At 34.7% G+C, this 13,265-nt stretch overlaps 1 protein-coding gene across 10 annotated transcripts in view; it reads left to right on the forward strand.

Annotated features, from left to right (window-relative positions):
* LOC123565989 (neuronal acetylcholine receptor subunit alpha-10-like) overlaps positions 1–12,216 on the forward strand; it is a 115,528-nt gene extending 103,312 nt beyond the window's left edge. For 9 of the 10 annotated variants that reach the window (XM_045359778.2, XM_045359781.2, XM_045359780.2 and 6 more), the window contains 4 exons: positions 6,012–6,121; positions 6,915–7,095; positions 8,848–9,202; positions 10,875–12,216. In XM_045359778.2, coding sequence (XP_045215713.1) covers positions 6,012–6,121; positions 6,915–7,095; positions 8,848–9,202; positions 10,875–11,470 — 1,242 coding nt within the window. In that variant the 3' untranslated portion in view covers positions 11,471–12,216. Of the gene's footprint in view, positions 1–4,432; positions 4,808–6,011; positions 6,122–6,914; positions 7,096–8,847; positions 9,203–10,874 lie in introns of those variants that run through there. The other variant, XM_045359784.2, reaches the window with a different exon arrangement.
* The last annotated feature ends 1,049 nt before the right edge of the window (positions 12,217–13,265 follow it).

Here is a 13,265-nt window from a genome sequence, read left to right on the forward strand (position 1 = left end):
CTGCTGACCCTATTGCAAGTTTTATTTTATACAACTGTATGTTAGATTAAGATGAGTTGGATTTAGGTTGATTGTGAGGTTGGCTAGCTACCAGTGCGTTTAAACTCAAGGTTCCTTCTTGCCAATGTTACGGACCGCCCGGTGTCCCTGACTTCAACTAGCTTTTTAACCGTTTTTATGTAATATCTATTGTTATGTAAAATGTTTTGTATCACACCCTGGCCCTCCGTGGCCGAGTGGTTCAGGTCGCTGACTTCAAATCACTTGCCCCTCATCGATGTGGGTTCGAGCCTCACTCGGGGCATTGAATTCTTCATGTGAGGAAGCCATCCAGCTGACTTACGGAAGGTCGGTGGTTATACCCAGGTGCCCGCTCGTGATGAAATAGGTACGGAGGGGCACCTAGTGTCTTCCTCCACAATCAAAGCTGGAAAGTCGGTGCGACGTTAAACCCAACAAAATAAATAAATAAATTGTATCACACCCTTTTTATATTTACTTTTTATTTTGAAATGTATCTTGGTAATGGCTATATAAAATGAGTCTACCACTCCAGTAATCTGAGGATAAGGAAATACCTGCCAATGATGAGATTTGTCCCAAAACGAGGTTCTACCGATCTCAGGTCGAGGGTGGGATTATTTATCCATACATTAATTGACATGTTAAATTTATTTTCTCACCGTTTTCTTTACTGTTATTTTCACGTTATTTTCATTTTTCATGTAAAATCTGTGCAACCACCAAATTAATGGCCCTTTTGTATAAAGGAGTGTGTGAGACTAGCGGTGTGAGATCAGATTTTGTCACATCGGTACTTATTCAGAATACCCTACAACGAGAAAAAGTACTCCGATTCAGATTATTTCACCTTTGTTATATATATTAACATGTGAATAAGAGGTCGATGACAATGTTGTTTGCTCTAGACTAAGTATATGTCATACAGCGAAATAGATCTACTGACTATGTCAGCAAGTATCTGAAACAACTACGTTTGCAGGTAAACACCTGTATATACGTCTTCATCTTCCAAATTAATGTGGAAAGAGATAGCACTGTTTCCTTGGTATGTTGTTATTGTGCATTCTCTGAGAAGTTAAACGGATGTGTGAACATGCCTTTTGTATTCCAAGCAAAGTGAATACAATACACGCATTTGAGTGTGTTGGCAGATATTGTGAAATCGAGAAACAAAATACCGACCGAGATATTTAAAACGTCTGCTAACACCCACATATTATATATCAAATTTACTTATTAAATGGTTACTGTTACACAGATGACATCACAATGACACATCTATAAAATAGCACGAAAGTCTAAAATAGATATTAAATTCCCATAATGCATGAATACATTTATCTATTCTCTACATGTTCATCCAAAATGTACACTTTTGACAGTGTTGTTACACATACTGCGACTCATTTCATATTACTTATTATTGCTCCGTTTTTGAGAATAATCTTAACACGTACATAGAATGACGACAAAAGATGTCATACTCGTATATCCTCTATGAGAGATTTGTCAAGTCACATTTGTTCACCATACAACTGCATCAAAATTAAAACAAGAAAATATCGGTAAAATCGATGGATGCTTCCTGGATATCGAAAGAACAAAAATGGAATTCATCGACTGGGTGCATTCCTCGTCCTAGTAGTGAAGCTACCAGAGAAGTTTCTTAGAACTCCAGCACGTAACTGCTAAGAAGCGTGCTACGGCTATGTGCATCTCCTCTTGGGAGTGAAACTTCATTTCAAGTTTTGCTGAATATCAGCCAAGGGTTGCTGAGGAATTTACTAATGTTGAATAAGCAAGGGGCAATATTTCTGTCTTAAAAACATAAAACCGGAACATGAAATTAATGTGCGTATCTCCTATTGCGAATGAAGCTTCCTGAGAAGAAAGTGTACCATAGTATACAAATGTTGAATAATCAAAGGGCAATAAATCAGCGAAAATCATCCGACTGGGAAATGAAGACAATATGCACATCTCCTCTTGAGAGCGAAGCATCCTATGAAGGTTGAAGGTATACAGTGGTAAATAAATTTGCTGTATGAAATTAGCAATCTTCTGAGAGCTGAATGACATAGCCAGGCCAATTGTAAAAAGGAATACTAGCCTTATGTTCGTTCTTAAATGAACTATAAAAGAAAAGTATGGGGCATGAATCTTTTAAGAGAGATCTTTTGTATGACAGGTCAACACTATGGAATATCTATCTTCCAAACTGACAACTAAAATGTGGGTATGAGCACATGAGTAGTAAGGTTTGTTTATATTTCTTTAAATGCAAAAACTCTCCTTGAAATTGCTACCAAAATGTCAAGTATAGGTCCAAAATGAAATGAAAAAAAGGACCTGACTTACATAAAACATGAAAATGCTACTTTAACTGGGAAAAGTGTAGGTTTCTTTCTTTCAGCCATTATCTGACTAGCCCGGAAGTGCTGCTTGATTACCTATTTAGTACTATTGTGCCTTTGAATGATCATTGAAGATAATATGCGCATCTCCAGCTTCCTATAAGTTTTGATGAAGAATCATCCAACCAGAACAGGAACATCACATGCACGTCTCAACTTATATGAATGAAGCTTCCTACGAAAATCGGATAAATTCCAGTCGGTGGTTGCTGAGGAATACTCCTGATAAGAAATGGTACTCTAGTATGTTGAATAATCAAAGGACAATAACTCAGCGAAAAATCAGCTGACTGGAACATGAACTTCAAGTAAAATGTGAGTGAAGCTTCATATGAAGTTTCGATGAATTCCAGCAAGTGTTTGCTGAGGAAACTCCGGACAAGAATGGTACCATAGCATCATTCTTATGTTGAATAATCAAAGTGCAAAATCCGACCGGAAAATGAATAGAACTATGCGCATCTCCCCTTTGGGAGCATAATGATGTGATCTGTAACAACTACTTATACTGCAAATATCAGATACATTCTCAGTTTAGCTTATTTCATGAAAACGAATGCAAATAATGTTTGAAGTAGTGTCCGATACCCTGTCCGCCATTACGAGAATAAGCCATTTCGTCGTCGCACTGGTTCCTTTAGTATTACAGATCATCATGTTGGTACATCTTTGAAACTAGTCCATTGGTCTCAAATGTTTGTAATAATCATTTTGCTTTTGTTGTTGGGTCATATAAGCATTTTACAGTATTTTATTCTGTATGATATAATGAGTGTATTGCATCGGTCAGGATTGCATTTATTGGGTTATAAACATGCATGTGATGTTTGTATAAAGCAATTTACTTAACAAATACGAACTAAAGTTTTGCCTTAGAGAAAGAACTTCACATTTAAAGCTTAATTATCTTACGACCTGAAATACAAGTTCATAGAAAATGTCCTATAGCATGCTCTGACACATCTCTTAAAGAAAGACATTTTTAAAATAGATGTTGAAAGTTTTAAAAAAGTTTCTGGTTCAGCATGATTACGTAAGATAATGAAAACATTCTAAAAGCTAAATGTTCGGAGAAGCATGCCTAGAATTTACAGAACTCAGATGTTTGCAAATCTTACTCAGTCATTTGGCTTATATTTTGAAAATACTATTAAGGTTTGCTGAACAACTCAGCAATTCACTCTTCATAGTATTTTTAAAACAATTTTCCCTTTCGTGGTGAAGAACCTAAACAAGATATCGGCATACATAGAAATATAGCACCGTCGATACAAGACTAATGGTAAAATCATCCAATTTCTCATTCACGCTTATTTGGCGATCTATTGTCGGCAATCAAGCTGCGAGATGCAATAACAGGCTGGCATTAATTGACTCCGAATGACGAGATGATTAATACTTGGTTATCGAAATGTCAAGTCATTTGATTATCTTCTTTTAAAAGGATGCTATTTTGTGATATATAGCACATCTTCGTGTCAAATTGATTTGAAGCCTACGTCTTAAGTATATGTTCTTTTCACGGGAGCTGCAATTTAGGATTATGAAAAATGGTTTCGTCAGAAGAAAGTATTCTGCCTGCAATGCGAACGTGTGTGATGGATCTCGTTAAGAATGGGAACATGATATACTTATAATGTCAATTTATGACTATATTAGAATATGATAGAGCCATTGGTCAACCTCAACCGGAATCAGTAAGATAAATCTATATAAAGTATTACCATTTTATGGAACAGTATATATTGTTTTAGTAGAGTGGTTAATATTTTTGCATTGATATAATTCAAATTCATGTGTAATTCAAGGGTTGTTATGGTGATAAATCGACGCCTCCTGACCGAATGATTAAGGTATCTTACTTCGAAGCACTTGTCCCTCACCTCTGCTATGTTTTTGTTATAATATATTAAGGACTCACCAGGTGGGAATTACATTCAATTACACTATCACCTAGCTTTGGAACATGGCTCTTTTATGGTAAAAACACCACTGTCCGTCTGGCATCATCATTTATATGTTTGTTTCATCTATCAGTGCCATTTTCTTTTTGTTTGTGTTGTATGTGCATTTCTATTAGACATCTCTCACCCGATGCTGTAGGGGTTTGATTTGAGGGAAATGCTTTCTTGGCACGCGACCTTCTATTGAGTCTTTGTTCTTGTTTATATTGAACTACTTTGATCAAGTGATTCTGTTCAGTTAATACGATAAGTTTGAATGGCCCAGCATTTTCTTCGAGAGCTATTTATATCTTAGACTAATGTATCCGTTTGCACAAGGCACAGTCATGATAGTATTATTTGATTCAGTATTGCAGTATTGGAGGATATAAAGAAGTAAAGAATGTATAATGATGTATAATGAAGGTAACAAGACTCTAAGGTTATAAAAAATAATGTGTAAATCAATATGCAGATGCAGCAAATCAGCTTAATATCCATGTACTAATCTAACAAACTCTTTTCCAAAGGCATTCTGTTTAAACGAGATAAAACATATTTTCTCAAAAGTCATTTTCTTTTAGGCAAGTGCATTTTGGGAAATAAATATTGCAACCTATCTAATATTGCAATCTACTTTGATATCCATAATCGAAAATGGCATGAACAAGAATGTGACATAAAGATGGAATGAGTTTTTCTTTACGTTTATTGCAAATATTCTTCTGCCTGCGGTGGCTTTGTATTTGCTATAGTAAGTTAATTGTGTGTGCTAGTTATGAAAATGTGAAATTGTTTGTAGAATAAAACCTAGTATAAGTCAAAATTTACAAGTCTGGCTATCAAGGATATCATGTTCAAAACTACTAAAGCAATCTGTCCTCCCAAAAAAAAACTACGTTTATTCAAGTTCGTTCTCTGATTCATGTCGCAGTCCATACAATTCGAAAAAAAAAATATATAAATCGACTTGTTAAAATATTTTTCATAAAAAATATCTTTTTTCTTCAAGTAGTCTGTGAATCGGTAACAGTGTTAATATCTTGCATTGGTGTTTTCCAGTAGAGATTTTTATGTATATATGTATGTATACGTACAGGAAAATATATTTATTTCATTTTATTTATATTTTCTGCCGTTGAAAATACACTGTACATAAATTTAACGAACTGATTATATTTATTATACATCTGGAATTTAGGAATCGTTTCTAAAGTACTTTTCACATATGTTATTCTAGACAAGTGTTTTCCCGTTTAGGATTTCCAAATATAAATTATAGCATACAGAAATAAAATGTGGCCATATAAAATTAAGAAAGGTATTGAAAAAAAGAAAGAGAGAAAAAATACTGGCAAATTATCCTTCCTGTATCAAAGTAGTGATAAACATGAAATATAAATATATTTTCAATAGTTCGTACATTGTCTGCCTTCAGGTCCAATAAGTTTTGTTTTGTTAACTTTTCCATACTACAAGTAAACGTCATCATCATTTTTGCATCCTACTCTATAAAACATTTATTAAATGGTAACAAATGAGTGTTTTTAACACTGAGATTCGAGAACTGTAGAGCAGTTATTTTCTACAATTGCCTAGCAAACCTTTCGTACACGTGTTCTGTTTTCAGGAATGGTATGACGAGAAGTTAATATGGGACCCAGATGATTATAATGGTCTAAAAGTATTTCGTATACCTTGTGCAAGTATCTGGAGACCCGATATTGTGCTTTACAATAGGTATCGTGTTACCTATGTTATTTGCATTAAAAGTAAATCTGCATCTTAGATCTCCTGATTGCGCTCAAGTTCCGCTCTCTTGTTTTGATTCGAACCTTGACATTAACATTGACCTTTATTTTACTTTAGTTAATTGTTACATGAACATAGCTTTGAATGATAATAACAGTATATAAAATAACTAGGTTTTCGTTAATCATGCAACTACACATATCATTAGTCTGACCGAAGTGCAACAACTTCTATGTTTATAAAATTAACGGCTCACAGCTTGTTGACCTCATGTTTTTCATAGTACGTTAACAGGCTTTCAGTTCAATATTGTCTTTGTCGGTCTTCTTTGTAGGATTTATTACAACGTGTTTAAAACACGCCTGGTGAACAAACACTTAATTTCCGAGAAATCGTTGTTGTAAACCACTGTGCAAAACATGTTTTAATTAATTTCCACTGTATTCACGAAGTAAAACAACTCATCTATCTCTTTCATAAATCTTTTATTGAAAACAAAGTTAACCTAAAATACTTTTAAAAATGCAATTTTCATTTTAAAGGGAGGGCACAATCTTAAATATTTGCACATATAACTGTCGTAGAAATGTCAAAAAGTTATGTTAGTTGTGTTGAAAGTTATGAACATTTCGGTATTTTTTAAAAATTTTACATGTATAATAATTATGTCAGTTTTACTATTATTCATTTTGGATGTATGTTGCATATGCGTTATACGAAGACACAGATTGAATGACATTGACCAAATCTAAGAATGTCTAATGCTCTTTCTGTCTTATAGTGCGGATGACTACAATAATGGATATATGCAAGCCTTAGCAATGGTTCACTCAAATGGTCAAGTGTTCTGGCCTCCAATAGTTAAGTTACGAAGTACATGTAATATAGATATAACGTACTTCCCTTTCGATGACCAAAGATGCAAGTTGAAAATGGGTTCATGGGCTTACGATGGATTTCAGGTAAGCAGTTATGACTTGCACAATCATATAAAAATTTCCCAAAATACAAATTATAGCTTGTATGATGAAACATGTGCTTTAGTGGTAAGTTGTTTTGCAACGGTTCTGGGAAACAGAAAGTTTTCAATATGTTCGAATAGATAAGTTTTAGAATAGTTGTCTCCATTTTTCTAAAATAAATCATTAGGATATTTTTTGACTGAAATAACACTTGTTCTCAATAAAATGTTTGTAAATCGTTCTTCAGCTTTTTTGATGACTTTAACTGCACATAAATATAAAAAGGCAGTAGTTTGTACATCATAATTTTAGATTTCTGTAGGCGTAGCTAAGACATTTTTAAAACGACTTTAAACAGTTATAAAATAGCAATGCACTCATTCTTGGATTTCGTTTCGGGTACAACATGTAGTTCTTTAATCACCTTTTTATAACATTTATTCAAATCTTTATTACAGAAAACCTCAAAAGCAGTAGTCCTTTCCATGGTTCTTCCATTGTCAATGTTTATTTTTCAAATATCTCGATTATTAGTACACAGTCATTCAGTCTTTACTACAATCTTTTAACTTGGATACACAATTAGTTCCTGCCGATTTTCTTTGCTTTAAAAATTCGAAAACAACCTCGGCAGTATTGAAATGTTCAAAGAAGTAGGTTATTACACTTTAATTACAGTATTGACGAATCAGTTGCTCCATTATCAAAAATAATAGGATAGTTTCAATGCTTAGATAGTTTTGACAAGTTAGATAGTGCCCGAAGGAACTCTTCGCCGTCCATCAACAATTGAACTGTTAACACATAAGCCATCCAATTTCTTCAGCAATATGCCTGAAACATTCTGACAATGTACCTGGCTATAATATCTCACTCAGATTCGACAATGGGCAAAACTGCTGTATTAACACCAGATTTGCGAATTCTAGTGCAGTACTGGCGATTGCTTTCTTTGAATGTGGCTTTCATGGTTGACCAACAAACGTCCTGTTTTAATTAGAACACTGACATTCTATACATTGATAAGACATTAGGGGTCATGTTTCTAGACCAAAATTTATATAGTGTTTATAGCCAGAGTTTCTTCTGACAGAAATGTGTCAAGTTCTTTGTCGCTGTATTTGTTAAAGAAAGAGAAACGCTGTTGCTACGGAATATCTGAATCAAACAGTAATTGTCTAAATTATCAGGAGGGAATGCTTTATGTAGACTCGATATGTTTATCTTTGATCTGATAAAATGATAATTTGAATTGAACTCATTTTCAAACAATTTCACTTCGATTTTCACACTGGAAATAATCCATGGACCGGAAAACTGCTGACTGAAAAGTTTTATGTAAATTTTTCCGAGAATGATTTATACAGTATGTACTTTTGAAGAAAGAAATTTGTCGACTCTTTGAACTTTAAAATAAACGATTTTAAACTTTCGAAATCCGGGAATGTGAATGCTTTAATTTACAATGTAATGACAGCGTGTATCTGGAACTTGTCTTTTAAAAATAGTTAAATGCTGCTCTTTATACAATAAGTGTATGATTGACAAGCAAATTTTACATATTAACTTTATTAAGCCGAACTTAATACGATCGCACTGAAATATGAGCATAACAATTTCACATTAGAACTAGATTTGTCGCAGATAACCTAGACAGACTAAGATTTTTGATGCTACGTAGGAATTACTGCGAAGACAATCCATATATCTTCCTTCTTATCTTTTGGTAAAATATCTTTTTTCGTTATTCAGGTTGATCTGTATGCAAGGGACAATCCAGTGGATCTTTCTACATTTGTCAGCAATGGCGAATGGGAGCTTATCAAAGTGGAAGCCATAAGGAATGTTATAACGTACCCTTGTTGTCCTGAACCATTTCCAGATGTCACGTTTTATATACACATTAGACGGAGAACACTTTATTACACGTACAATGTTATTATACCGTGTGTAATGTTGTCCACTTTAACCTTATCCGGTTTCTGGATGCGACCTGACAGCGGAGAGAAGGTGACATTGGGACTGACAGTTTTGTTAGCTTTCTCAGTGTTTATGCTTCTAGTTGCAGAAAATATGCCGGCAACTTCAAGTTTCGTCCCTCTTATAGGTAAGCTATTCAGAATATCCGGCACCTCAGTTGTCCCTCTATAGGTAAAATTGAATAACAGTTGTTGCTTTCTCAGGTTATGCTTCTATTCAAAATTACGCAACTTCAGTTTCGTCCCTCTTATAGGTAAGCTTCTAGTTGCAGAAAACATGCCGGCAACCTCAAGTTTCGTCCCTCTTATAGGTAAGCTTCTAGTTGCAGAAAATATGCCGGTAACCTCATGTTTCGTCCCTCTTATAGGTAAGCTTCTAGTTGCAGAAAATATGCCGGTAACCTCATGTTTCGTCCCTCTTATAGGTAAGTCTTTAGTTGCAGAAAATATGCCGGTAACCTCAAGTTTCGTCCCTCTTATAGGTAAGTCTCTAATTGCAGAAAATATGCCGGCAACCTCGTTTCGTCCCTCGTACAGATAAGCTTCTAGTTGCAGAAAATATGCCGGTATCCTCAAGTTTCGTCCCTCTCATAGGTAAGCTTCTAGTTGCAGAAAATATGCCAGTGACCTCATGTTTCGTCCCTCTAACAGGTAAGCTTCTAGTTGCAGAAAATATGCCGGTAACCTCATGTTTCGTCCCTCTTACAGGTAAGCTTTTAGTTGCAGAAAATGTGCCGGTAACCTCAAGTTTAGTTCCTCTTACAGGTAAGCTTCTAGTTGCAGAAATGTGCCGGTTACCTCAAGTTTCGTCCCTCTGATACGTAAGCTTATAGTTACAGAAAATATGCCGGTGACCTCATGTTTCGTCCCGCCGATAGGTAAGTCTCTAGTTGCAGATAATATGCCGGCAACCTCAAGTTTCATCCGTCTGATAGGTAAGTCTCTAGTTGCAGAAAATATGCCGGTAACCACAAGTTTCGTCCCTCTAATAGGTAAGTCTCTAGTTGCAGAAAATATGCCGGTAACCTCAAGTTTCGTCCCTCTCATAGGTAAGTCTCTAGTTGCAGAAAATATGCCGGTAACCTCAAGTTTCGTCCCTCTGATAGGTAAGCTTATAGTTGCAGAAAATATGCCGGTGACCTCATGTTTCGTCCCGCTGATAGGTAGTCTCTAGTTGCAGATAATATGCCGGCAACCTAAGTTTCATCGTCTAGTATGAAGTCCTAGTTGGAGAAAATATGCCGGTACCCAAGTTTCGTCCGTCTAATAGTAAGTCCTAGTGCAGAAATGCGTACAATTTCATCTATTTGATAATAGTTCAGTTGCAGAAAATATGCCGGTGACCTCATGTTTCGTCCCTCTGATAGGTAAGTTTCTATAGTTGCAGAAAATATGCCGGTGACCTCATGTTTCGTTCCTCTTACAGGTAAGCTTCTAGTTGCAGAAAATATGCCGGCAACCTCAAGTTTAGTTCCTCTTATTTCATAAACTAAAGAGGAGATTAGCATTTTGTACGATTTTACCTGGTTTAGAACTATATTTCTACGTAATCTTATACAGACATGGTTATCTTGCTTAGTAGATAACTCAGTATGTAAAATGACTACTTTATTTCTGTTAATATGAATAATTACAAAACACTATATTATAATGAACTTTCATACAACTCAGTATATGCAGTTGTGTAATGAAGTTTTGAAATAACATAGATATTACAATAAACCGTTTTATATTATATGTTGCAATATGTGCATGTTTAACTTAACCAGTTTTACATAATAATTACATAATTTATTTCAGGTATTTATCTAACAACAGTTATGTCTATGACGTCATTGTCAGTGATATTGGCAGTTCTGACGTCAAACATAAATCACAGAGGTCAAAAGGAGGTCAGTGTACCAAGATGGCTAGCAGTGATATTAACAGGGCTTTCAAAAGTGATGTGCATGGACCTTGTATTTGTAAATGGGAGAAATAAACGATCAGCAGACGATTGGCAAACGGGGTCAGGGCGCGGCGTACAAAGACCATATCATTACATCAGCACGGCAGTGTCTGGAGATTCTGGGTGTTTAATTGACTACGAAAATGGAGATACTCATGCGCAGTTGCCAAACAATCATTCAAATCACATGACGCGGCAACAAGGAAACCAACGAGAAGATAACAAAGACTATCTTTTAATTATACAAAAACTAGATGAACTGATAGCTCGTGAGGAGGAAAGGGATAAAGCTGATTTATACATTAAACAATGGGTAGAAGTAGCTGAAATAATTGATAGATTCTTCTTTTGGTTGTTTGTAACGGGCACACTGATTGCTTCTTTGTTTTTACTGATTGTCTACCCACTTTTCAAAGAAACGAAAGAAATAGTACCTCAAGTTACTTAACACGCGGATAGAAACATTTGGATATAGAATATTGGTTACTGTGACAAGAAGATTTTGGAATCTGTACAGGTGGTTGTGCCAATAGTGGCCTTACATGAAACTGGAATTTGCTGGACAAATTCAGCATGAACTGTATGTACTGACAATAGGAGCGTTTGTTGAATCTCTGTGGAAAGAGAAAGTGTCCTAATTAGGGTGTAATTTTTGACTATCACAACGGGTGCATGAAATGCACAACCTTAAGCGGCTACTGTACATAAATTGTGTTTGTTTTTGTCATTATCCATTAGTTGTTTTTAGATGTATTTCAGAAAGAAATTCATTCATAACATTTTGTTTTACTTTGTTGAGGTAGATAGTATTGGGTAGTTTGGTATTCTATAACCTCGCTATGCATGTGTGTGAAATTCTTTATCTGACGTGTGCATCCTTCATGTTTATAAAGGGTTTTTGGTTTGATGGAGGCATACCAACAATTTACTATTCACATATCATTAAACAATTCACTGATTAGTATTTAATTGGTATAGAGAGAATCTTCACATTTGCTTGATAACTTTCATAACAATTCTGTTTATATGTTTATTTCGAGTCTATAATTTCTTATTTGCTAATCTCCTAGTCTAGAAGACATTTACTTTATTTCCTTATTTCAACATTTATGTAGAGTTGAGTGCTCAGTATTCATGTTTTGTGTTGTATGAGGTCACATTTTTGCCATGAAACGAATAAAATTTAAGAAGTCATTTTGTTTATCTTGTTAGCAACATTTTCCTAAATTTCACGAAGGATTAAATTAATGTATTGCTTACATGTTGTTTTATTTAAAAAATATCAAACAGATAAGTAATCAGCTGCTGTTTTCAAAACTTGTCTTGTCATCAGTGTGATTTATTTTCATTTTAAAAGCAATCGTATTAATCTAATGAATGCCAACACTATAATCCGACATGGTATTTTACCAATTTCGGAAATTATATCTATATGCAGCGTAACTAAAAGTATAAACTTAGCACAAGATTTTTTGAGTAAACCAATGTTGAACGTTAAACGGATGGGAATGTACTAGCGCAATTGTTTGCATTTACCAAGTTTCAGAAAACTATAATTCTATATACCAGATGGCGGTAAGCCAAGCTTAATAATTTAAGTACCAACAGAAGGCAACGACTACCTATGAATGTGAAATTATTTCAACAAAATAGCATTCATTATAAAGTTCTGTTACTTACAAAATCTTTTGGCTTTGATAGTTGATCATAATTAAGTGGTTATAAAATGTTCTCACTATTTGGAATATGAAATCAATGATCGTGCTATATGTGTCTTTAAATTCGCGGAAAAAAATTTTCGCGGCCTGGTTGATTATAGTTATTGATGTTATTGTCAAGAGTAATTTGTTTTTCGAATGTATTAAATATATTCTTAACGTTGTATAAGCACAGATAGTGGTTGATCCCCTTTATGTTTTATACTTCCTGCAGATACAGCTGAATTGCGGTAAATAATAAGGGTTTGTGTGTTTAATGGCTGATTGAGATTGAAGGCATTGATCCATAGATCCCAGTTTCACTCAACATACCATACACAATGTTAAAAGGGACTTGGTAGGTTCTCATTGTAGAACATTTTATACGATTTTCGACCAATCGGGACTCATTTTCATATATGTAGCACAGGACTGCTTAGGTATAAATATGAGTAAAGATGCAGAAAAACCATTCGGTATCTAAACTTGATGAAGGTACGCCATGGATACAATAACTAATTTATTCCAATACCTTTATCGGAGTCA

Source organism: Mercenaria mercenaria, chromosome 8, assembly GCF_021730395.1.
Source record: "Mercenaria mercenaria strain notata chromosome 8, MADL_Memer_1, whole genome shotgun sequence".
In the NCBI taxonomy this organism is placed as follows: Eukaryota; Metazoa; Mollusca; class Bivalvia; order Venerida; family Veneridae; genus Mercenaria; species Mercenaria mercenaria.